The sequence below is a fragment of the Gopherus flavomarginatus genome, chromosome 11, assembly GCF_025201925.1.
Source record: "Gopherus flavomarginatus isolate rGopFla2 chromosome 11, rGopFla2.mat.asm, whole genome shotgun sequence".
NCBI classification, from domain to species: Eukaryota; Metazoa; Chordata; order Testudines; family Testudinidae; genus Gopherus; species Gopherus flavomarginatus.
In genome coordinates, this window is record NC_066627.1 from 49,817,777 (window position 1) to 49,843,540 (window position 25,764).

Consider the following 25,764-nt stretch of genomic DNA (forward strand, 5'->3'; position numbering starts at 1 on the left):
GAGCGGGAAACTCAGGGTTCCCAAGGCCTCTTCTTCTACTCTTGCAAAAGTAGGTCAGGACGCTCAGCTGCCAGGAGAGAGATCAACACTGGCCAGCTGTATGAACTCCATTGTTGTCGCTTTTTCCGGGGCTGGGCCTCTCTGAACAGACAGGGCCGGGTCCCGGAGACAGGATGCAGCCTGCGGGGACTCTGTGTGTGCAGATTTCTCTCAGCAGGGTTTGCAGAGGGAGCCCTGGCTGCATTCTGGCATGTGGCACGTAGATTCCCACACGCTACCCGACAGGCAGCGGCAGGGACGCAACCGAGGGACTCCTTCAAAGTAGGGATGGTTTTTCAAATGTGCTTTCTTTAGTGTGAAATAGAAATCTGTGTCCTCCCTGGCACTTCTCGCTTAGTTATTGTCGGCTGGGTCACTTGGACGCTGTCTGGTTAAAACTAATATATAATGGATAAAAAACCAAATTTCATTGTGTTACAAATAGAACCTCCGATTAGTGAGATGCTGAAATCAGATGCACTTGTCACTGTGTATGCAGAGTGTTTTCTTTTTGCGAAGTTTGGATGATAAATAAAAAGTGATTCTACTGTTTTTTAAAAAGCCCAGTAAAGGAAAAAGCCTGAAATGCATGGGAGTGTCTTTATTACTACAGCTCTTATAAGGTTGCTAGATTACTGTCTGATAGAGAGGCAGTGGGGGCTAGTGGATACAGCAAGAGTTAAGGACTCAGGGTGGGTTCTAGTCCCAGCTCCTGTAGTGGCCTGCCAAATGACCTTGGACAAGCCATATCACCCCCATATGTGCCTCAGTTTCCCCATCTGTAAAACAAGGATGATAGTGACCGACTTCGTAAAGTGCTTTGAGATCCATGGATGAAAAGTTCTGTATGGCCTTGATCCTGTGAAGTCTTTGAAGGATGGTGGTCAGTAAGAGCTGAGTATTAGTACTGTTACCCAGGTGAGTATTTCCACTGGGGTCTGCATGGCTACAGCGCTCAGCTTGTGGGATCAAATTACTGCCAACTCCAGGAGCTCTAAAATCTTGGGCCAAGCCCCCTAAAATAATGAGATTTTTAAAACTAAGAACTGAGGGTTTTGTGGTGTTTTGCCTGCTGGTTTTTGAGCCTTTAGGAGTCACCTTTTCAAGCTTTTCTCTGCAGCAACGAGAGCTAGAATGGTCTTTCTTTTTAAAAACTAAAATGGAAACTGAGTGTCACCCACAGTCCCAGGACTCTCACTGAGGTGCTGGGATTTAAGAAAAATACCAAGTCTCATCGGACTCAGTTGGAAGGGGTGACACTGTGCACTGGTAGTTTCACTGACTTCAATGTGGCTCCCCAGAGTGCGTAAAGCTACGCGTCTCTTGAAGTCTTTGCAGATTCAGGCTGGGGCCTAAGTGAGCTGCAGAGGCAGGGTGCCCAGACCAGACCTCCCAATATTAGGGACTTTGTCTCCGCTAGGCAACTATATGCCCCCTTCCTCCCCGAAAACAGACCTGCCTCTATTTTTCACACTTGAAGTCTGGTCACCCTAGGTGGAGACAGGGCTAGTGAAAAACCTTGTGCAAACTGGTCTACGTATGAAGAGCAGGCAATTTTCAAAGGCTCATCACTCAGTCAAATCAAATTCAGGTACACCACAGCTCTCACAGGCCTTTCGCCTCAAGAACAGCTAGTTCCTTGCCATATTTAGCTTCTTACGCACAGGAGTTTCAGCTGTAAAGTTAATTGGAACAACTTTGTATGTTTTGGGGGTTTGGGTCGGTTTCTTTGGTAATAGAAGAAGTTCATTTCCTCCCCGCACCCCCCCTCCAAAATGGCTCAACTGTTTTTTTCTTTTCTGTTTTTTACCAGACCCCAACCCTGGACAATTTCAGTCCAAATGGTGAAAGTTTGGGAAAGTTAAGATCAACCCCAAAGAGGCAGTTGGAATCTTAACTGGAGCAGTCCCTGCCCTCGGGCTAGTTCAGAGACACTTTCAAGGTCCTGGGCCGATATTAACAAATCCATCCAAACAGCCTCTTCACTGTACCCTGTTTAGAATCACTAAGAATCTCTTAATGAACTACAGAAATTCCTGGGTGAGGTTCTCCCTCCTGTGTTATGCCTGAAATCAAATGAGATTATCATGATAGTCTCTTCTGCTCTTAAAATCAGAAACAGAAAAATGTTCAAACGCTTCTTTAATGGCCAGAAATCAATCCAACTGCCATGAGCAGGAGAGCCGGCTGGAGCATGCTCTGAGCCGGAGACAGTCCCATCGTGGGCTGGAATGACCCCACCCCAACAAACGCCACCAGTGGCATACTGACAATACACTGAGCCCATGAGACACAAGACAGGACACAGAAGTAAACTCCTTGGTTGTGCTGTAATCCACAGGGTGGGTCACTGTTGCCTAGCACCTGTTCAGAGGCAGCTGTTATGAGGTAACCTTTTCCTGGGTGTTGCCTAGCCAAGTGTGGCTGTGGTTTCTAGGCAGGTTCACTTTCTGGCTCTCATACCGCAGCAGGAGGCTGCAGAGTTTGAGCTGCAGAGGAAGGGTGCAATCTGGAAGATTTCCCTTTGACTCAAGTAGGGCAGGTGAGCTTCTGCAGTGCTTCCCCTGGAGTGTATCACTGCAGAATCTGAGCCTCTCTGGAGTTTACAAACTGATCCAGGGGCTCAACTACTGACCTGTAGCAAGCCTCTCCCCTTGGCTGGCAGCAGGGCGTGTGCCCAACGTAGTTTCGGGAAGCTGTGACATAACCGACCTGTTTCCCGCAGTGCTCTCGGCCTTGTGCTCTGTGGGCCTAGCAGGGCTGGAGATTCAGGAGCAAGTTTTGAGCCAGTGTAGGCTACAGGCCGAGCTGGGTTTGAATGTGCCGGGGCAGCAGTAGCTGTGTGGCAGGCACAGCTGCTTCCAGCAGTGTCAGTTGCAGTGTCCGTTTTAATTTGAGCAATTCGGGGATCAGGACCCATTGAGACCCCTAACAAAACTCCCTTTCTCATCAACTGGTGACAGGTTGAGTCCCTGCATCCCAGGGATCCTGCTTTGTTAAGGTGTCTTCATCATTGTGCCGGGGTACCCCCTTTCCTCTGTGTGGCTTTTGGATATTTTTAATCGCGCCAGTTTAACCTTTGCTACAACTGCTATCATAGCGAGCAGCATCGGCTCAGCACAGCACAGGGCATGGGGAGTTCCCGCAGCATTTCCTTGTGGATTCAGCCCTGCAGCTTGGGGCTTGGCGACACTCCGACCTTACTCCGGTTTTGGCTGGGTTTCGCTCACTGCCAGCCTGGCATCTGGAAATCAAGCTGGGCCCTTTCTGGCTCAGCCAGGAAATCCTCAGGTGGACCCTGCCTGAGCGCACTGCGGGTGGAGGAACGCAGCCTCACCGCCCTCCCATCACCCCAGCAGCTAGCTATGGGTTACTCTCACAAACAGAGGCCCAGGTTACAGCATGGGTGTTATGGAAAAAGCTTATCAGGGCTTCCGGGGCACTCCTTCCCAGGCTGCTGCTAAGAATAGGGCGCTCCCCATGTGCCCTCCCCTGGCTGAGAGCCCCTCCTGCAATGACGTCCCAGAGCCGGTGGGGCAGCATTCCAAGGCTTTGGAGAAATGGCTCCTGTTGTCTAACACACACAGAGGGCATCAGGGTGACGTTGCACACAAGGGGTGGTTTTGCTAAACAACAGACAGGTTCCCGCACCACTGGTATTGCCCGATTTTGTGCCCAACATCAGAGCAGCAGAGACAATGTGGGGGCAGTTATGCCCTGACCGTTGACCCTGGCTCCTGATCCTTTCTTATTTATGCTGTGGTTTGCCCTATGCAAAAAATACTTATCAGCCTCTTTCCCTCTTTGTTCAGACCAAACGCACCCTTTGTGACCAGGAGGAAGCTGATCAAAGGGGGAAGCTCATTTAAATGCTGCTCAGACCAAATTTGCATTTAACCTGAGCATGAACCTTCTGTTCCCTTTATACCTTTGAAATACAGTGTGTGACCAACAGCCCTAGATGCCATAGAAATCCACAACCCACCTCCCCTTTCACATCAGAGGGACCCGGAGGATCCACCGTAATGAATATTTGTGAGGACTTCTGGTGACAAGCGCTGTTGCAAGACCGTCTCACCAGCTACTGATTTTTCTTCTTGGGTTCAAAGGCCTCATGGAATTACCACATTGGCTGTCACGCAGGCTGTTGTAGTGAAGGCATGTGATCGCTCCCGCAGTGGTGTCAGACCCCTGTGCTCATGACCAGAGACAGAGCAGTGTCTAGCAGATAAGCACAAGCCTGAGCATCAGGAATCCTGGGCTCTTTTCCTGACTCTGTCATTGACTCATACAGCCTTGAGTAACTCAGTTTTCTCATCTGTAGAATGGGCTTATTAGTGCTGCCTGCAGTGGGGGTGGTGAGGATTTATTAACACTGGGTACAGCTGCATCCAATACCAGACTGGAGGCAGTTCTAATGCAAAGAGGGGAGAGCAACAAAAACCACCCCATTGCATTCACCCCAATTGACTAAAACTACCCTGTCAGCGAATGAGTGTGCAATGGGGCAGGCAAACAGTTAAACCATTAGCTGTGCAACAGAAAATTAGGGGGGTAACAGATCACTGCACATTCAAGCCTGAAGGTACCAGCCCTAGGTGTTGCACCGGCGCACAGGGCTGCAGGAATAGCACTTGGAGACTGTGCATATTAACGGGAAAGCAAACGTGGCAGGAGACACCCAGGCCAGAAAAGAGAGCCCAGACCTGCATCCGTGGGCTAACTTACTGCATCAATGTCACACAGACACCCCTTAGCAAAGGGTCCCCTGAGCTTTGCAAACAACGCTCACAGCCCTGCCAAACCCACTACACCAAACACACCTCTTACAGGCTATTTAGCCATAAAGAGTTGCAGGGAGCTACTGAAAGTTCAGAACTTGTCAAGCGTCACAATCATTATGAGCTGTATGTGTGGGTAATAGTTGAGAAGTAACGTATTTATATTGAACGTGTGCTTTATAGACTGGGTGCTAGAAATTAGACCCAGGGGATGATCTGTCTCGGTGATGGCCTATTCGGGCAGGGTGGTGTTGTCACCCCGTCCTTTTTAGCTGGTGATGTAATGCCTGGCTCAATTGTGTAGCCTTGTGCAACACAAGTATGTTCAATGGAAAAAAACCACCAGCTGCAACAGCAAACAAGTGAAACCACGTGAAGGTGAAAAAGGAAACGCACAGCAAGGCCGGGGTTCGCCCTGGCTGTTTTCAGTATAACACAGAGGCGGGAGGCACTCTGGATCCATTCACTACGGAAACCCTTTGGGGAGCAGGGCTGCTTTCATGGCCTTGGGAGGCCAGCCAGCTCAGCACCAAGCTGAACTGTGTGGGGAGGGGGAACGGACCTACTTTATTAGCTAGGAAAGGGAACCATTAATAAGAGGAGGCCCAGGTTGGTGTTTTGTATTGCAGAGGTGAAAGTAAGCAGGTACGGGCCGGGACGGAGGACCAGTAAGAAAAAGTGTAGTAGCTACCAGCAAGAAAATGGAGCATTCTCTCCCTCTCTGACTCCGCCCCTGGGCTCCAGCAAATTGAGGGTCCGGGAGCCTGGCTCCACGAATGTTCGGGGTTGGGTCTCCCCCTGCGCCTCCCCTGAGTGTGCCCCGGCCCCCCCTTTGCTGCCCCCATGCACCTCCCTGGGTCCCGGAGCAGAGCGTTTGTCTCTCCCCATCCCCTGCAGCTCCATGCTGCCTGCCTGCATTAACTGCTGCCACAGGGTCCTAGTGCCCCCTCACTCCTGCCAGGGCAGGCTGCCCTTCCCTCTAGGCCCCTTTCATTTTCCAATGGGACCCTCCACTGGTACAGCCAGCCCCCTGCCCACAGTCACTGCTTTTGCTGCACACTGGGCAAGGGGCAGCCCCAGTGAGGCTACTGTGAGGGGCAGCAGCAGGGGAGGAGGCACAGGTGATGGCGGACTTCCCCCCACCCCTCCCGGCATGGCACCCACCACGGGGGAGGCAAGGGGGATTCCTGGACCTGATAGGGGCCCTAGGAGCACGTGCAGTGACAGTGAGGGGGGGAGGGGGTCCTTACCCCAGAGCTCACTGCTGCCAGCAAGGAGAGGGCTGGGGGGAGTCCTCTCTGGCTCCAGTCCCAGGGCAGCCTGCCTGCACCCCAAACTCATCCCCAGCCCTGCCACACCCCAAGCCCACACCCCCAGCCAAAGCCCTCATCCCCCCATACCCCAATCCTCTGTCCTAGCCCTGAGCCTCTCCAACACCCCAAACCCCTCATCTCCAGCCCCAACCCCAGCCAGAGCCCTCATACTCCTGCACCCTAACCCTCTGCCTCAGCCCTGAGTCCCCTCCCATACCCCAAACTCCTCGTCCCCAGCCACATCCCCACAGCCCTCACCCCTGCACCCCCTCCCTCCACAAACCCACTTAACCCCAAACTCCCTCCCAGAACTTGCACCCCCTCTCTCCACACTCCCTCCCATCCCCAAACTCCCTCCCAGAGCCTGCATTCTGCACCCCTCTTGCACCCCAGTCCTCTGCCCCAACCCAGGGCCTGCACTCCAGACCTCCTCCCCCACCCAAACTCCCTCCCAGAGTCTTGGGTAGGTGGGAGGTGTAGTTTGAGGGGGCAGAGTTTGGGCAGGGGCAGGTTCTGGGCACCACCAAAATTTCCACAAACCTGCCACCCCTGCTGGCAAGAGCTGGTGCACCATACCGGGGTGGAACGGCTTCCTGAGGCAGCAATTTAAAGGGCTGGAGCTCAGGGCCCTTTAAATTGCTGCCAGAGCCCTGCTGCCAGAGCCCTGGGGTAGCGGCTGCGGGGCTTGGGTGGTGATTTAAAGGACCCAGGGCTCCTGCTGCTGCTGCCGCCCCTAGTCCTTTAAATCACCGCAGGAGCTCCACTGCCGCTACCCCAGAGCTCTGGGACAATTTAAAGGGCCAGAGCCATTTAAATAGCCCCCGGAGCCTGCCGGAACCCTGGGGTAGCTGCGGCAGGGCTCTGGTGGCTATTGAAAGGGTTCGGGGCTCCTGCTGCTTCTACCACCCATGGCCCTTTAAATAGCCACTGGAGCCCTGCCGCTGCTACCCCAGGGCTCTGGCAGCAGGGTTCCGGAGAGGATTTAAAGGCAACTGGAGGGTAGTGGCAGCCGGAGCCCCGGGCCCTGCTGCTGGAGCCCTGGGGCTCCGTTGGCAATTTAAAGGGCCTGGGGCTCTGCTGTGGTAGCAGCAGCTAGAGCCCTGGGCCCTTTAAAACCTCACATTTAAATTGCTCCTGAACCCCAGGGCTCCCAGCCACCTCTGCAGCTGGGAGTTCAGGGGTGATTTAAAGGGCTTGAGGCTCGCAGCTGCTGCTACCACAGCCCTAGCGCTGGGCCCTTTAAATCCTGATTTAAAGGGCCTGGGGATTTAAAGGCTCCGCATCTTCCGGTGAAGGCCACGCCCCTCCTCAGGATTCCAGAGTGCTTTAAGTTACTTTCACCCTTGTTGTATTGTAACCATTTGTTTTCACCAGGCTCTCTTACAGCTTTAGTATTTCTTAAATCAACCCACTGTTGTTGTACTGGACGGGCTCACAATGCTGTGCTATACAGGAATGGAGATTTAAGCTAAACCTAGTCAACGGGGGTACACGGCACCTTGGGGGCAGAGGGTCTGGGATTTCTGTGAGTAGCCAGTGTCAGGGCTGGATATCACAGGGGACGAGTCAAGGGGTCTTGAGGCCTGGGGCACACAGATTGTTAATCAGCAAGGCAGAGCCAGGGCTGGCATAGCCCAGAGGAGAGGGAGCGGCTGATAGGCTGGTGGTGGTAGGAGCTGCCACCCAGCCAGGAACAAGCACGTCTCCTGCACTCTGGAGGCAGGGGTAACAAGGTGACTCACAGTCCTGGGTACTCCGAGAGCCGTCACCGTGTCATTGCAATGCTGAGCAGTTAGAATAGTATGTCATTAATTAGTATCCAGGGACACATTGTCCCTGACTGCAGGGCTATGACACCGTCAGGCTTCGTGCTGCAGACGCGGCAGCTGGATGTAGCAGCGACACCCCAGAGCTCGGCCGGAGCTCTTTAAAACCAATGGACCCTGACGTGCATTTCTCACCTTCAGCAACTGGGCGGTCAGGCACCTCTGGTATTACACCCTGGGTGTGCCTGTTTGTGTTGCTTTGTATCAACGTTACCAGGCCACACAACTTGCAGCCTTGGACCCAAGTGCAGATTTGGGGCCATTGTAGCTGTCCTGTTCTCACCAGGATGGCTAAGGTACCGATCACCATGCTATCCCAGCCCTCGTGTCTTGGCGCTATTGGTGGTGCCCAGGCTGTCCGACGTGCTAGGTGAAGATGGGAACGTTGTTGCGAGAGAAAACAGGGCTTTGCAACAGCTTTAAAAATGTCCCAAATAGTCACATGCAGAGGCAAAGGCTTGTCAACGACGGCGCTGGCATGTGGGAGCGAAGGTTTGTGTATCACCAACCCCAGTGTGGAGCCAGGAAGTGACTTACCCAAGGCCACAGCATGGATGTCAGAGCCAGGAGTCAGCCCTGGTCCTATGACCTATAGCCACAGCACTAGGCCACGCTGCCTCCCTAAGGGGCTGCCAGTGCCTGATGTAGGCCTTGCAGATAGGCTAGGAGAAGCCATCCCCCCAGACTAGACCTGCCTTCCAGCCAGATCCTGAATCCTGGAGCCAAGGGGCCATTTTAGTTCCTGGGACCTGAGTGATACGAACTGTCTGTGCTAGGAAAAGCGCCAGGCTTGTGCCCGGTTGAAGCAAGGCACCAAGAGTCCGTGACGCCAGGTTTCCTGCACGGAGCAGCCTGAGTCTCAAACCCGCATGCTCCTTGCTTCGGACCTGGGTGATCCTCGCATACTTTGCCAGTGTGGAGCAGGGATGGAGCTTGGCTTCCTCTTTCCTGCACCTGCCTGTTTCCTGGGCTGCTGAATTCCTCTCTGGTGACTACGTCGTCAGCTGATGGGGTGACGCCCCTCCCAGGGAGGCAGCACCTGTGTTTTTCTGCTATTATAAAATCACAGACCTTTGGAAGAGGAAGGCAGAGTGTGCTGGAGAAGAGACACCTGCTCCAGAGCTGTCTGCCAGGTAAGGAGGGACACCCCTTCAGCAAGAGAGGGAGAGGGATGCGCTAAGCTTCACCGGGCTGCCCCCATCCCACTGCTCCTTCTTTGGGCTGTTCGGTTTCCTTAGAATCATAGAGTCATAGACCTTTCAGCAGTGTGCCGAGTCTTCATTTATTCACTCTAATTTAAGGTTTTGGGTGCCAGTAATACATTTTAATGTTTTTAGAAGGTCTCTTTCTCTAAGTCTATAATATATAACTAAACTATTGTTCTATGTAAAGTAGATAAGGTTTTTAAAATGTTTAAGAAACTTAATTTAAAATTAAATTAAAATACAGAGCTCCCAGAGCAGTGGCCAGGACCCGGGCAGTGTGAGTGCCACTGAAAATCAGCTCGCGTGCCGCCTTCGGCACCTGTGCCCTAGGTTGCCTACCCCTGAGCTAAACCCTGAGCATGTGGGCAAGACTCACCAGCCAGACAGCCAGGAAAGAATTCTCTGTAGTAACTCAGATCCCACCCCATCTAACATCCCATCACAGACCATTGGGGGTATTTACCGTTTGCTAATCAAGCCCAGGTGTTTGTTGTGGGCTCTGGTTCAGCCCAGTTCTGCATTCGACGCCACGGAGCAGCAAAGCTTAGTTTGCCCAGCTGGGTTTCTTCTCTCTGGGACGCTTAGCTGGGGGCTTGGCTGGCAGGTGCTGGATGGGATGAAGTCTAGTTTTTTCAACCAGGCTGAGACAAGCTGCTTTCACCTGCTCTAACTGAGCATGTTAGAGGCACAGATTCTGCTCTCTGCTGGCGGCACTTCCATTGGGACCAGTGCGAGCCCCATGTGCTCATGTCACAACAGGATTTGGCTCAGAGGGCCAGACTGTCAAAAGGGAGCGTCACCTTGGGTGCACAGTGGGAGCTGAGCGCCTTCAAAAAGCTGGCCTGATGAGTCACACAGGTCGCTGCTGGGAGCTGAACACGGGAACGTCTGGGCCCAGCCATGTGTGCTGAGCACTGGAACTTCTGGGGACAGGCCCTCAGCTGATGTAAATTGTCCTAGGTCCATGGACTCCAACTGAATTCTGACACTTTCCACATATTGAGGAGGTGGCCCGAGCCCTTTGCCCCATAGCGGTAAATTGCTGAGGACCCTGTGGGGCTTGTGTGAAGGGGGCTCTGTTCTTGTTGCTGGAAAATCACTCGGTTCGGCTTTGGGATCTGCATCCCTTGATGGCTATTATCGTGCGTCCAAAGCTGGTGGAATGGTGCTAGAACGAGGTGGATTTTTTCCCATCCACCCTGGAGTCACTTTGAGGGCCCATCTGCTCCCACCGGAGTCACTCAGCAGCTGACTTCACTGGACTCAGGCTTGATCCTGAAGTTTCGCCTACAGGATTAGTGCCAGGGACAGGGAAGATGGGAATGTTGATGCAGCTCAGGCTGGAGTCTGTTTTCCAGATGCCTTCACTGGCTGGAGCTGTGAGTGAAGTTAATGAATTTCTGCTACATCTGTGCTTTAGCTCTGAATTCCGGGGCCCTTGAGTGTCTTTGGGTATTTCTGTGTTCCAGAAGGGCTGAGGTCTGTCCGAGTGCGGGGCATCAGGACCCAGGGTGGTGGTTTTCTCTCTGGCCTCAGGTGTGTGCTGCTGTTCTGAGATCTTGGCCCTATTAGTCAGTGGCTGTGGTCATGTCATTTATTCCACCAGGTCACGTCATTCGGGAGATCCCAACCTTTCAGGTTGTGTTTTCAGAGCCAGGGGCTGCACTTGACATGCCTTTGTAAACGGGAGCCCTGCTAGTGGGCGGGAAATAAATCGACAACTCCAGAGTCGGGGGAAATAAAGCGACGACCCCAGAACATTGTCTGCTTGGTTCTGAATAATCCCTGACTTGGGCAATCGTGGACCTGCAGAGCAGTAACAGCCCACAGGGGCGGCTGATGTCACCGTGTGACAAACTGGGCAGGGCCAGACTTTGCCTTTGCTATCAGATCAGCTGATAGTGTCTGAGGGACGTGAGTGGAAAAAAACACCCCCTGCGTCACTGGGGCATTGAAAACCAGGCTGGACAGCTCACCAGGGAAGCGTGTGACTGGCAGGGACGCAGGCTCAGGGCCGTATTTCAGTGAGTTCAATGGGAGTTGGACACCTAGGAGTTTGGCCTGAGTGCCCGAGCAGCTGGTTTTTGTTCTGTAGGGTCAGAATGTGCAGAAGGCCGGATTCCTTCCAGGTGTAACCAGGAGCCTCGCATGCATTTACACCCACTGAGCACTTGGCTGGAATCTTTAGGGGAGGGTCAGGCCAGACCGCAGGATGGTAGAATTTTCTTATCCTCCCCTGTGCTTCATTTATAGGCTCCATTGCTGGCTCTCTGTCACATACGCAGAGGGACAGATGTGCTTTTATACACACACACACACACACACACACACACACACACACACACACACACACACACACACACACACACACACACACACACACACACACGTCAGATGTGCACAAAAAGACATAAACCCACCCCGTCAGAAGCCCACTGGCGCACCCTGCAGGAGAAGAGTTTTAAAGCGGGGCAGAGCCAGGGGGCAGAGAACGGCATTACCAAAAATAGGAGCTGTGGCAGCCTTCTCAGGTGGTGGAGGTGCCCAGGCGAGAGAGAAAAGGGGCTCTGTCCCTTTAAGATGTTCTGCCATTAGGGTTCCTGCCTTTTACGTGCAGAAACCAATCATGTGATGCTGCAGAAACTTGGCCTGGCCCCAAAGCTGTATCAGTTCCAGGCTTCACGTGACCAACCTGTTTGAATGGGACCTTTTCATGGGCAGTGCCTGCTGACACAGGCCGCCTGTGCCCTGAGCTCCCGGTGCTGGGTTGGCTCACAGCCCAGGGGAAATCGGACTCTGGGGCAGGTGCCCGCCCCGCTGCCTGTTTATTCTGTGGGTATTAATGGCACAGAGGCAGCTATTCAGCCAGCAGGTCACACCAGCTAACGCCACAGAACTTGGGTGGTTACCAGCAGAGGTTGGACACCAGCAAAACACAGAGAACAATTGTCTGACACATGGTGCTGATCTTGTGCAGCAGCAACTGCTTGGTGTGCAGAAGCCCCGGGCATGGCTGCAGTCATTAGAATGGCAGGCTGCTCTGGGGGTGTTGGTCTATTCCTGGCACTTTCACAGACTTCCTGTGCAACCTTGGGCCAGGCCGGCACCACCTCCTGCCTCAGTTTCCCCACCTGGCTATGAATAGCGTGCGGCACTGATTGGAGATGTGATACAGGTGCACAAAATGAGAGTCCCAAGCCGCAGGAGGGCACAATGTGGTTTAAATTGCAAGGGGTGGCAAGGGCACTGACACGATCAGGAAAGAATTTGAACCAGGCACGATGCAGCCTGACAAAAACCTTATTCCTCTGGCAATTTCCACTCAAACTCAGGAGAAGGTGGGCGGGGGGGGGGGGGGGGGGGGGGGAGAGAGAGAGAGAGTGTGTGTGTGTGTGTGCGCGCGCGTGCGTACGCTGTAGCACCAATGTGAATCACATATGGAGGCCTGGCCATGATCCCATCCTACACTCATGCCCCCGCTGGGGCTTTTTGCCCATGAGGGCTGAGCAGATTACAGGGTGATGGTTGGGCTGATCACTTTTGCTTTGGCTGCTTGGGCGCAGAGTTGTGCCCAGCATGGCTAAGAGAACCCAGACAGCATTCATGTTCCAAACTAGACACGGTCCAGGTGCAGTTTCCTGCAGATTGGTGAACCTGGTCTGAATTAGCCTTCCTGTGGCTGTAACCCAGAGGCAGGTGAAATATAGTGGTTTAGGCTCAGGTTTTGCTTTGAGCTGGTGTATTTGAAAGCTGCTGGCTGTCATTTTAATTTGCACGGGGTTCCCTGGTCGTGCTTGCAAGCTGGGGGACGCTGTAGCAAAGTGTACAAGAGAGAAAGAAACCACTTAAAGCAAGGCCAGGGTGAGTTGTGCATCACTGCCTTAGGGAGCAGCCTGCTTTGTCTCTCTCTGGTTTTGGTACTGGTACGGGACGGTTCTGGAGTCTGTCAGTGCAATGTTACCTTGCAACCAGCAACACTCCAGCAAGAGTGTTTTATGTTCTCTCTGACCTCTTGGGCTGTGTGCCGTGAACATACCCCATTGGAACTTGAAACTTGGGACCCGGGGGCCAGTACTTGCCCAACCCCATGTGGACTGGCCTTGCAGCATGCTGACTCTGGACATTAATGCAGCAGTGTGCAGAGCTTTGTGTCCCGAGAGGCTGGGCCTTTCCTGCCCTGGTATATCAGGCGGCTCTGAATAAGGTTTGACAATGAACTGAGAGGGAGGGAGAAATGTAACCTTTGCTCTCCGTTTACTTCAGAGCATCTGTCTCACCCTTGCCTTCACATGCCTCTTCCAGGTGGTTCTTGTGGAGGAAGCAGCCATGTCAGCTCTGTACCCATCACTGGAGGACATGAAGGTGGATCAAACCTTGCAGGTAAGAGGTTGGGTTTTGGGTCCAGTTGACACCAAGCTCGGCTGTTGGAGCAGCGTCTGCAAGGGGGTTAGCATGAAAACCTCCAAGCTTAGTTACCAGCTTGGACCTGGTAAAGCTGCCACCACCCAAAAAATTAGAGTGTTTTGGGGCACTCTGGTCCCCCCAAACCTTCCCTGGGGACCCCAAGACCCAAATCCCTTGAGTCTCACAACAAAGGGAAATAAACCTTTTCCCTCCCCCCCCCCAGGTGTTCCTGGAGAGACACACAGAAGCAAGCTCCGTGAATCTAAACAGAGGGATTCCACCCTCCCCGTTCCCAGCCTTGGAAAACAAAAGTACCGAGAGTTAATCTCTCTTCCCCCCTCACCCAGAGGGAATGCAAAGTCAGGCTAGTAAATCTAACACACACAGATTTCCCCCTGACTTCTTCCTCCCACCAATTCCCTGGTGAGCACAGACTCAATTCTCTGGAGTTCCCCACTAAAGAAAAACTCCAACAGGTTTTAAAAAGAAAGCTTTATATAAAAAGAAAGAAAAATACATAAAAATGGTCTCTCTGTATTAAGGTGAAAAATACAGGGTCAACTGCTTAAAAGAAATATGAATAAACAGGCTTATTCAAAAAGAATACAATTTAAAGCACTCCAGCAACTATAGACATGTAAATACAAAAAGAAAAACAATAGAAACCTTACTGCCTTACTATATTGTACTTACAACTTGGAAACAGAAGATTAGAAAGCAGGAAACAGAAATCACTTCTCATAGCCGAGAGAGTGCAGGCAGTGATGCAACATGGGCTGTCTGTGTGGGGAGTGGGAGAGCAGGGGAGGACTTTAGGGGATGGATGATGCCAGGGCCTGTAACCTGAGCTAGGTAAGGGAGGGGAAAGGTCAACACCTTTGCCCGGGAAGGGGACAAAGGAAGGGAGTGGCAGGAGGGAAGCAGTTTGAGTTTGGGCTTGGGGCTGTGTGGGCGGAATTCAGGGTATCCTAGCTAGGATCCAAGCACCCTGAAAGCCCAGAAGGACTCGGTGGAGGGGTCCTGACTGTGCCTGCAAGCTCTGCTGTAACCTGTGTTCCTGTTGTCCAATAAACCTTCTGTTTTACTGGCTGGCTGAGAGTCACTGTGGGTCCCAGGAAGAGGGGTGCAGGGCCGGACTCCCCCACACTCCGTGACAACTGGTGATAGCAGTGGTGGGAGATACTGCACCCCGTGGACGGCGCTTCCTGCAGTAAGTGACTGGGGAGCAGTAAAACGAAGGGGTGGTTAACCCCTGGGAGTGTGTGCCCAGTGAGAAGGACTTTGCAGTAACAGGGTCCCCCGGGGGATTGCAGCGAGCGGTCCCAGGGGCGAAGGAGTCTGCAGCTCGACCCTGGCAGAGAGGTGGTGACCTCAAGAAGGGCTGGTGCACTAGGGGTCCCCCTGGAAACCGTGGGGAGCGGCGAGCACCCCAGCCTGTGAGTGGCCAGCAGGAAAATGTATGCCAAGCGGCGCAAGTGCGACCTGCTGGAGCTGTGCAAGCAGAGGGGGCTGCGCCCAGGGAGACGCACCAAGGACCAGCTGATTGCCCAGCTGGAGCAGGGAGACCGCATGAATGAACGGAGCCCTGTCTCTGAGGGAAGCAGCCGGGCAGATGCAGCGCAGGCACCAGTATCTGTCCCCGCTGGGAGTGGTCAGCCGGCGGACGAGGGCTTCCCGAGACCCCCCCCTTCCTAGGCCTAGGGGAAGGGCAGGGAGGAGCCCAGTGTATACCGAGGGCACCGTGACACCCCCGGCCAGCAGAGGATCCTCCCGGCGACGCTCACCCCCCAGCAGGGGATCCTCCCGGCGACGCTCGGCATCCGTGGAGCGGGTGCGGCTAGAATATGAAAGGGAGCTGAGATGGGAAGAGCTCGAGTTAAAGAGGCAAGAGCTGGAGGAGAAGGAGAAACAGCGTAAACATGAGCTGGACCTGGCCCAGCTGAGGAGCTCTGAGGCCCCAGCTGCGGTGAGTGAGGGGGGACCCAAGCCTACAAAGAGCTTTGATAAGCACTTGCTGCCCCGGCGTAAGGAGGGGGAGGACATAGATACCTTCCTGACGGCCTTTGAGAATGCCTGCGAGCTGCACAGGGTTGACCCTGCAGACAGGATCGCAGTTCTCACCCCCTTACTGGACTCCACAGCCGTGGAGGTGTACAGCCGACTGAAAGGGGCGGAGGCAGGGGACTACGAACTGTTCAAACAGGCCCTGCTCCGCGAGTTTGGGCTGACTCCTGAGATGTACCGGAAAAAGTTCCGGAGCCAGCGTAAAACCCGTGAGGTCACATACCTACAACTGGTCAACCGGGCGCAGGGGTATGCCCGCAAGTGGACAGCTGGGGCCCAAACTAAAGAGGACCTGCTTGACCTATTCATACTGGAGCACCTGTACGAGCAGTGCCCGTCCGACTTGAGGCTGTGGTTGATGGACCAGAAGCCGGAGAACCCACAGCACGCATGCCAACTGGCCGACCAATTTGTGGACAGTCAGGCAGGGGATGGCAGGGAGGAGTCTCGAAGGAGCAGGCCTGCCTCAATGCAGAGAGAGAGTCATCATGGGACCTCCCAAAGGGGGCCTATGGAGAACCCCCCCAAAAGGGGAACATCCAGCATCAGGTCCCTCTGACCCACTCAAGGGGACCCACGAGACATGGGCTGCTATCGCTGTGGCCAACGAGGTCACATACGGGCCCAGTGCCCCAAGCTCAGGGACAGACCAAGCAGACCCAACCCGCAGAGGGTGGACTGGGTAAAAACCCAATCGGAGGAGGGGCTACATTCCCAGGAAAGGGGGGCTGGCAACATACCACCTGTGGATGCTCCAGGTTCCGGGTTTTTGGTTTACTGGGTGGGCGCGGGGCTGCCCCTCCGGAAGGAGTGCATTGTTTCCCTGGAAGTGGATGGGAGGAAGGTCACTGGGTACTGGGACACGGGTGCAGAGGTGACGCTGGCCCAGCCTGAGGTGGTGGCCTCAGATTGGATGGTGCCCGACACCTACCTGACCCTGATGGGCGTGGGCGGGACCCCATTCAAGGTGCCCGTGGCAAGGGTACACCTGAAATGGGGGGCCAAGGAGGGCCCCAAGGATGTGGGGGTACACCGATATTTGCCCACTGACGTGTTAATGGGAGGGGACCTCGAGGACTGGCCTAGTAACACCCAGAGTGCCCTGGTCGTGACTCGTAGTCAGAGTCGGCAAAGGGCACTGCACCCCGACAACGGGGAAGGTACTCGACCCGAGGTGCAGGACCCTAACTCAGGGAGCGGGGAACGCCCAGGGGCACGGTTCAGAGAGGCTGCAGCCTCAGACCCAGCCAGCAAGAGAGAGCCGGTCCCCATCCCTGTCCCAGCTGCGGAGTTCCAGGCCGAGTTGCAGAAAGATCCCTCCTTGCGGAAGCACAGGGACCGGGCTGACCTTAGTGCGGTACAGACCATGAGGAGAGGTTGCAAGGAGAGGTTCCTGTGGGAGAAGGGGTTCCTGTACCGAGAATGGGCTCCCCCAGGGGAAGTAGAGTCATGGGGGATCAGGAGGCAGCTGGTGGTTCCCCAGAAGTTTCGTCACAAGCTGTTGTACCTGGCCCATGACATCCCTCTCGCAGGGCACCAGGGAATCCGGCGCACCAGGCAGAGGCTGCTACAGAACTTTTACTGGCCTGGGGTCTTTACCCATGTCCGACAGTACTGCCAATCCTGTGACCCCTGTCAGAGGGTGGGGAAGGCCCGGGACAAGGGGAAAGCGGCTTTGAGGCCTTTACCCATCATAGAAGAACCTTTCCAGAAGGTGGCCATGGACATAGTGGGACCCCTCAGCAAGACGACCCGGTCAGGGAAGAAATACATCCTGGTGGTGGTGGATTTTGCCACTCGCTACCCCGAGGCGGTGGCCTTGTCCTCTATCGAAGCAGACACAGTGGCAGATGCGCTGCTGACAATTTTCAGCCGGGTGGGGTTCCCCAAGGAGGTCTTAACGGACCAGGGGTCCAACTTCATGTCGGCCCTGCTCCGGTCCTTATGGCAGAAATGTGGGGTCCAGCACAACTGGGCCTCAGCGTATCACCCCCAGTCCAACAGGCTGGTAGAAAGGTTCAACGGGACGCTGAAGATGATGCTAAAAACATTTATGAACCAGCACCCGCAAGATTGGGACAAGTACTTACCTCACCTGCTGTTCGCGTACAGGGAGGTACCCCAGGAATCTACCGGGTTTTCACTTTTCGAACTGTTGTATGGAAGCCGGGTAAGGGGGCCCCTAGACCTGATGAGGGACGAATGGGAGGGGAAGGCCGCTCCCGAAGGAGAGTCAGTGGTGGAGTATGTCCTGACCTTCCGGGAAAGACTGGCCGAGCTCATGGGCCTGGCCAGGGAGAATCTGACCCGAGCCCAGAGGAGGCAGAAGGTCTGGTATGACCGCACGGCACGGGCCAGTGCCTTCGCCACCGGGGATCAGGTGATGGTTCTCATCCCCGTGAGGAGAAACAAACTCCAGGCCGCCTGGGAAGGGCCCTTCAAAGTTATCAAGCAACTGAATGAGGTAAACTATGTGGTGGAGCTGTCAAACCGGGCACATCACCGTCGGGTGTATCATGTGAACATGATGAAACCATACTATGACAGGGGGAATGTGGTGTTGGCCGTGTGTGGACATTGGGAGGGGCAGGGAGATGACCCCTTAGTAGATCTATTCCCTGGGACAAAAGCTGGTTCCCCCCTGGAGGCGATTCCCCTCTCTGATCAGCTGACCCCAGACCAGCACGCTGAGATCAGGGGGGTGCTGCATCTATACCGACAGCTGTTTTCCAACCAGCCTGGACGCGCTAATTTGACTGTCCACCCGGTGGAGACCGGGTCACATCCCCCTATAAGATTCTCCCCTTTTCGGGTCACTGGTAAAACTGCCCAGGATCTTGAAAGAGAGGTCAGGGACATGCTGGCTTTGGGGGTGATCCAGCCGTCTTCCAGCCCTTGGGCCTCGCCAGTGGTGCTGGTCCCCAAGAAGGATGGGTCAATCTGGTTCTGTGTGGACTATTGAAAGCCCAATGCCATCACCGTATCTGATGCCTACCCTATGCCCAGGCCTGACGAGCTCCTAGACAAGCTGGGAGGTGCACGGTACCTCACCACTATGGATCTTACCAAAGGCTACTGGCAAGTGCCGCTGGACACAGATGCCAGGCTGAAATCGGCCTTTATCACCCCTCTGGGGCTCTATGAGTTTCTGACCCTGCCCTTCGGCCTCAAGGGAGCACCGGCCACCTTCCAGCGCCTGGTGGATCAGCTACTGAGGGGGATGGAGAGTTTTGCCGTGGCGTATATTGACGACATCTGCGTCTTCAGCCAGACCTGGGAGGACCACATGTCCCAGGTTAAACAAGTCATGGACCGACTCCGAAAGGCTGGGTTAACAGTAAAGGCTGAGAAGTGCAAGGTGGGGATGGCTGAAGTATCTTACCTGGGCCATCGGGTGGGGAGCGGCTGCCTGAAGCCGGAACCAGCCAAGGTGGAGGTGATCAGAGACTGGCCCACCCCCCAAACCAAAAAGCAGGTCCAGGCCTTTATTGGGATGGCGGAGTACTATCGAAGGTTCGTGCCGCACTTTAGTGCCATAGCCGGCCCCATCACTGAACTGTGCAAAAAGGGGAAGCCAGACAAGGTGATGTGGACTGAGCAGTGCCAGGAGGCTTTCCGGGTGCTGAAGGAGGCTCTGGTTAGTGGCCTAGTTCTGGCAAACCCAGATTTTGACAAACCCTTTAGGGTGTTCACCGATGCCTCAGACATGAGACTGGGGGCGATGTTAATGCAGGAGGATGAAAAGGGGGAGAGACACCCTATCGTGTACCTGAGTAAGAAGCTGCTATCCCGGGAACAAAGCTACGCGGCCATCGAGAAGGAATGCCTGGCCATGGTGTGGGCCCTTAAGAAGCTAGAGCCATATCTCTTTGGGTGACACTTCACCGTGTACACCGACCACTCTCCCCTGACCTGGCTGCACCAGATGAAAGGAGCCAACGCCAAGCTCCTGAGGTGGAGCCTGCTCCTCCAGGACTATGACATGGACGTGGTCCATGTGAAGGGAAGTGCCAACCTGACAGCGGATGCGTTGTCCCGGAGAGGGGGCACTGAACATCCCCAGGTCACTGGGCAGAGTGACCCCGCTCAGTTCAGTCTCGAAGGGGGGAGAGATGTGATGCAGTAGGGACTGTCTGTGTGGGGAGTGGGAGAGCAGGGGAGGACTTTAGGGGATGGACGATGCCAGGGCTGTAACCTGAGCTAGGTAAGGGAGGGGAAAGGTCAACACCTTTGCCCGGGAAGGGGACAAAGGAAGGGAGTGGCAGGAGGGAAGCAGTTTGAGTTTGGGCTTGGGGCTGTGTGGGTGGAATTCAGGGTATCCTAGCTAGGATCCAAGCACCCTGAAAGCCCAGAAGGACTCGGTGGAGGGGTCTTGACTGTGCCTGCAAGCTCTGCTGTAACCTGCGTTCCTGTTGTCCAATAAACCTTCTGTTTTACTGGCTGGCTGAGAGTCACTGTGGGTCCCAGGAAGAGGGGTGCAGGACCGGACTCCCCCACACTCCGTGACACCCCATCCATGTGGCGGGGCGGTGACAGTGCTCCCTGACGGCCTTGCACCTAGCGATGCGCTATGTCCCTCTTCAAGCAAAGGCCTCGGACACTGAGTGAGCAGGGTCCCCTTTGTCTGTGGTTTGGTTTCAGTGACCAGCCCCGCTGTGTCTCCCAGCCCATGACCTGGTGCTGAAAGGGAAGGCCTGGATTCGCTCCAGCCACTGACAGAGCGCAAGGACAATCCCAGCTCCCCAGAAGCTGGGGGTGGGGTGATAAAACATGCCAACCCTGCCCGCTCTCCGTGCCCACTGCCATCCCACATAGTGAAGTCTGTCTTCTCTTCCCAGGCTCAGGCGAATGCAGCCACCAGGGCTCTGTCTGGGGTTGCAGAGAAGTCAGAGCCAGCAACGGGTAAGTCCCAGCTGAGACTCAGCCTCTCGCCACGAGAAGCGGTTTTGAGGGACAGTCTTCTATACCAGGAGTGGTTTTGATAGCGGCTCAGGGTGCAGGGGAAAGCATTTATTCCCCAGTGAACAAAGGATTAATTCTCAGCTGCACTCCCCGCTCAGGCCAGGCACAGTGAGGAGGGGCTGTGAACTGGCTGCTTGGGGTGATGCAGGGGGGAGGAGATGTCTGGGGGAAGGGCAGATCTTTGCCCTGAAGCTATAGGACAGGGGTGGCCAAACGTAGGGACCTGCCGAGCCGCCTGACAACGTTCAGCAGTTCGAGCACTGGGGCGCGCCTGCTGGGGCTCAGAGCATCTGCCCCACAGTGGGGTGGTGGGGCTAAGGGCTTCTGTCTCGTGGGGTCTCGGGGCTGCAGGATGTGGGTACTTGCTCTTCATCTCAAGGGAGGCAGTCGAATCCTGTGGCAGGAGGACAGGGCCTCCCTGGCTGGCCCAGGCGGCGCCTGCTCAGCTTAGCTCTCTGAATGAACAATGTTCTTTTCTCTTCCCCCCTCAGCCCCACCTGTTCTGTACCCAAACCTCACGGAGCTTGGGGACTACATGGGGCTCTCGCTCTCCAGTGAAGAGGTCCAGAAGGACCTAGCCCTGGTCCCAGCAAGTGGCAACGTAGGTATCACTGTGACTGTGTCTGTCTGTCCCCCCGATGGCACCACTCATGTCCTAGGCCCCAATAAGCTGGGTCCTTGCCCTTACCCCTGCCGGACACTCTGTAGAGGAGGGGACAGAACCTGCAGGCCAGACCCAGGCAGAAGTCCCCCTGAAGAAGCAGTTGGTCTGGTGCCTGAGGAGTGGTCACCTCCCTCTTCTGCTGCCTGGCTCTGCTACCAGAAAGTCTCCCTTCTCCTGCCACACCTCGCTCCCGCTGCCCACTCCAGTGATAGACACGTGAGGGACCAGCCCTGATGCCATCTTCCTCCCCACTTTCATTCCACCTCATGGACCATCTGCACTTGAGTCAGCTCAGATTGTTCACATGCCGGTTGGATTCTCCAGCAGGCAGGGGCCCTGGTCCCTTCCTCCCAGGGTGTGCTGGTCGCCCCACTGACGGGAAACAACCTCGGATTGCGCAGGGCAGAGATCAGACCGGGCCTGCGGGAGCTCCACCTCTGTAAGGATGAGCGCGGGAAGACTGGGCTCCAGCTGAAAAGCATCGACCAGGTGGGTTCTGAGGCCATTGTGCACAACTCACCTTGGGTCCACTGCGGTCCCATCAGGCCTGGCTCCTGAGCGTCGGGGCTGGGACCTGCTGAGCAACTGTGGGGTTGTATAAGAATAGTACAAGGAGAAGCTGGACCCCTTTGTGATAGTGATCGGTTTGGTCTGAGGATGCTTTGACTGTGAGATGGGGTAACAGGAGCCAAACTCCCCGGAGCCAGCCTGGTGCCCAGGTCGCCCTGGCAGTGCCCGCTGTGGTCCTTTACCTCTGTCACAAACCCTCACGCTGCAACCCCAAATCCTTCCAGCCGAGGCCTGGCCAGCATCCCTTGCTGAGCCACTCTGCAGTCAGCGGGAGTGGGCACCGCTGAGCGATGCGAGCGCTGTCCCGGGCATAGGATGCCTGGTGCCGCCCATGTGACAGTCTGACTCCTGCTCCTCCCGCAGGGGGTGTTTGTGCAGCTGGTTAAGGCCAACTCCCCAGCGTCCCTCGTCGGGCTGCGCTTCGGGGACCAGATGCTGCAGATCAACGGGAAAGACTGCGCTGGCTGGAGCACAGACAAGGCCAACAGGGCCCTGAAAAAGGCCGCCCCGGAGAAAATTATCGTGATCGTGCGAGACAGGTGAGTGGGGGGGTGGTGGGGCGCTCGGCCTGCATCCAGCTTCCTCCGTGGAGCGTCAGGTCCCGACTAACCACCCGTGTTCCGGTGCCCTCCCCAGGCCCTTCCAGCGCACGGTGACGATGCACAAAGACAGCACGGGACACGTGGGGTTCGTCATCAAGAAGGGGAAGATCGTTTCTCTCACCAAAGGCAGCTCTGCAGCCCGGAATGGCCTCCTCATCAACCACTACATCTGTGAGCTGAATGGGCAGAACGTCATCGGCCTGAAGGTAAAGGCCTCTGGTGAGATGGGCCGGGAGGGGTGCACACGGGAGACTCCCTGAGACAGGCCTCTGGCCAGGAAAGGGAGCAGCCCTCGCTCAGGGCCTGGTCCCACAGCGGGAGAATCCTGCCTCTCTGGGGTAGCCATTGGAAGCACCTTGAGTCAGGCTCGGGTGACCTACAGCTGAAGATTTGTCTCTCTCTTGAGAAACAGGAACTGAGTGTTCTGAGAAGCTGCAACTGTGGGTTACTGATGCCTCCTTGTTCACTGCTGCTGTGGAAGCGTTTCCTGTGGCAATTGGTGTGCTGCAGTCAGACCAGACAAAGCAGCTGGGTATCGAGGAGTTTGAGGGGAAGATTTTTAGAGCCACTTGGCCCCTTTCAGTGGGACTAAGGTCCCGAACGCCCTCTTGTGGCTTTGAAAATCTCCCCCAGGTGGTATCTTTGATTAAAAGAAAAAATTGTGGTTGGAGGCTGAAGGAAACTGATCTCTAGTTAAATGTACCAGAAATTAAATTATAAGTTGAAGTATTTTGCTGCAGCAAACACTCAGTGGCTGTTTCGGTCCCTCTTCCCAGGCCTTCCTTTTATTGGGGGACCAGCGTGCCCCAGCCCAGGGCTTGGTGGGGCGAAACAAAGTCTTTTTTCATGTCATTTAGTGACGTTAACTGGTGTGTTGTCAGCCTGAATAAGGGCTGCTTTATGGGAGGTCCCTGCAGCTGCCTCCAGCAGGTGAGTCTTTTGGTTTTAAAGGCTGCCAGGTTAAAAACGTTTTAAAATAAAATCAAGGCTGACTTTTTTTTTTAATAGCTAGGTTTGCACAGCTGTCTATGCAAATAACCCCCTGTGCATGCATAACTCACCCGTAGCAGGGAACTGACAGGCCTACATTCTGTCCTTGCTACATCTCCTTTGTGCTGCGGCAGGAGTGCACAGCGGAGTGGCAGCTGTGCGTTCGCTCTGCCTGGGGGCTGGGGGGGGGGAATGCTTGGCCCGTGCAGTATCTGGGGCTGTAAAATTGTGTTTCTCAACTCTTCCCCCCTCAAGGACAAACAAATCCTGGATATCCTGGCTACAGCTGGTAATGCCGTCACCATCACCATCATCCCCACAGTGATCTACGAGCACATGGTCAAACGGTAGGGACACTGGCTTCCCACACATGTACAATGGCAAAGTGAGTGCCTCCTGGCCCGGTGCGTCCCAGCTGGAGGCATCGGTGAGCTCTTCATAGAGCTCTGTTAGAATTCAGAGGCCTGGCTCCAGCCCGAACCTGACCCAGGCCAGCCACAGCCGTGCCCCGGGGCTTTTATTACAGCGTAGGCTGCACTGGGGATCAGCCTTCCCGACCCCGCAGGGAGGCTCTGAGCTGAAATGAAGACGGTTGTGAAGTGGTGAGCACTTTCAGTCACAGGTGCTAGAGAAGGATCAGGTTAATTACTGTAAATTGCTAATAAATTATGCCTTTCATAGTGCCAAAAATCCCCCACTGCCTCTGTATGGTGCTTAGTGCAACCGGGCCGGTGGCTGCTGTTGGCCTCTGGCATCCTTCCCTTTTCAAGTAAAAGTATCAAAAATCAAAACCCCCTGGCACCACCAACGCTCATGCAAAGTCCCACAGCTCCTCAGCAGGCTTTTTGCAGGCCAATTCCTCCACCTTCCTCTGTACAATGCATGGTTAGAGCGGACGTTGTTTGAGGCAGGGACCACATCATGTTCCTTTTCTGTACAGCACTGGGTGCACTCTGTACTATGTACATTGCTTTACCTAGTACAGGTTTTTTGGTGCTGTTCATGAAGGATCAATTCCTGCTCTCCCCAGCCCCCCAGAATGCCGGGAAGGAGGCTCTGGCCAAGGGAAGGAGGCAGGGTGCTAGGTAAAGATGCTGGGCAGATCCTTTGCACAAACACTTCCTCACTGACCTTTTTCCCATCTACTAATTAGGCTGTCACCTGGGCAGATCAAGTCATCCATGGACCACTCGCTTCCTGATGCTTAAAGTCCAGCCCCTGGTCAGCGGGAGCTCAGCGAATCTTCCTTCCTCTTATTAAATGCAATATACCAGAAGACTTCCCTACAATGCCAGGAAAACAGGTGCATCTCTATGGGGGACAGTCCAGAGCAAAAAACATCTGTTTCCTTTAATCTTTTATTCCTTCACCTGGACAGACTTGACCCTTGTTTTGCCCATCCAATCGGCTGGTGTCCGAAGGAGCGCGGGGAGGTGGATGTGGGTAGAGATGCGGGTGTACATCCACAGAAGTGAGGTGAATGGTTGTGGGAGGGCCTCCCTGGTGGAGGTCATGTAATGCAACCTTTTCAAAACCCACCCAAAGAGCTGTTTTAATAAACTCAATTAAAGCTGCTCCTATTTGCCTCTTCTTAAACCGAGGGAAGTGAGGGTAGGTTTAGGAGCTAATGAATGGCTCAGTAGCCACTCCAGCATCAAGTGTGCCAAACCCACTGTGCAGTGCCACCCCAAAGTAGTTACTATTGAAGGGTGACGCCTGCGGCTGGCTAGCAATGCATTCACACTTGTTCCTCTTTGCACAACTTGGGACTTGACAAGCAGCGTGTGTGGGTTCTTCCTCAGCTAAATCCCGGGCCAGCTGTAGTGCTTGAGGGAGGTGTTTGCAGAGCAGGTCAGATCCAAGGGGGTTTGTCCCATCACAGGTTAATGGGTAGAGTAGGTGAGAATGGGAATGGCCTCAAGGCAGAAAGACATGTGCATGTTAATACACCCAGGCTGCTGCCCAAAGGGGCGTAGTGGGGACTGGTGGATTGAAGTCCCAACACCATGCAGCATAAAGTCCCCAGTCCTGGCCCAGAATGCCATCCTCAGCACTGTCCGAAGAATCTTATTCCTTTCTCCGTGGGCCACTAGAAACACTGCTGGCAACGGATGTTGTGCTGGGCCCCTGCCCCACTGAGAATTGAGGAGGTAAAGTAGAACTCCCCTATCCTGTCTGCGTTATCAGCCTTCCCACTTCCCAAGTTCCTCCCTGAGACACACCCGACAGAAGGAAATGTGACCCCACCAGCACAGCATGCCTGAACGCACAAGGCACTTGGAGTGTTGCTGCTTCCCCATCCCTGGCTCGGGTTTGATTGCTCAGGCCCGAAAGCCCGTTAGCA

At 54.8% G+C, this 25,764-nt stretch overlaps 1 protein-coding gene across 5 annotated transcripts; it reads left to right on the forward strand.

Annotated features, from left to right (window-relative positions):
- On the forward strand, positions 1-25,101 carry SDCBP2 (syndecan binding protein 2). Of its 5 annotated transcripts, none has more exons than XM_050918390.1 (9): positions 1-321; positions 13,467-13,544; positions 20,471-20,534; positions 21,086-21,195; positions 21,586-21,747; positions 22,192-22,367; positions 22,465-22,636; positions 23,676-23,767; positions 24,574-25,101. In XM_050918390.1, exons 2-9 carry the CDS (start codon positions 13,491-13,493, stop codon positions 24,626-24,628), a joined length of 885 nt encoding a protein of 294 aa, XP_050774347.1. In that variant the 5' UTR covers positions 1-321; positions 13,467-13,490; the 3' UTR covers positions 24,629-25,101. The 5 variants fall into 5 exon arrangements, with proteins under 5 accessions (XP_050774347.1, XP_050774346.1, XP_050774345.1 ...); XM_050918389.1 differs by having other exon boundaries at positions 21,583-21,747; positions 24,574-25,099; XM_050918388.1 differs by lacking the exon at positions 1-321 and adding an exon at positions 8,887-9,092 and having other exon boundaries at positions 24,574-25,100.
- The last annotated feature ends 663 nt before the right edge of the window (positions 25,102-25,764 follow it).

Bases quoted from the DNA above. Each gene is read 5' to 3' on its own strand.
- SDCBP2 (XM_050918389.1), top strand. From the start codon at position 13,491: ATGTCAGCTCTGTACCCATCACTGGAGGACATGAAGGTGGATCAAACC. The intron at 20,535-21,085 runs GTAAGTCCCAGC...TTCCCCCCTCAG, and splicing joins GAAGTCAGAGCCAGCAACGG to CCCCACCTGTTCTGTACCCA. The intron at 21,748-22,191 runs GTGGGTTCTGAG...CTCCTCCCGCAG, and splicing joins AGCTGAAAAGCATCGACCAG to GGGGTGTTTGTGCAGCTGGT.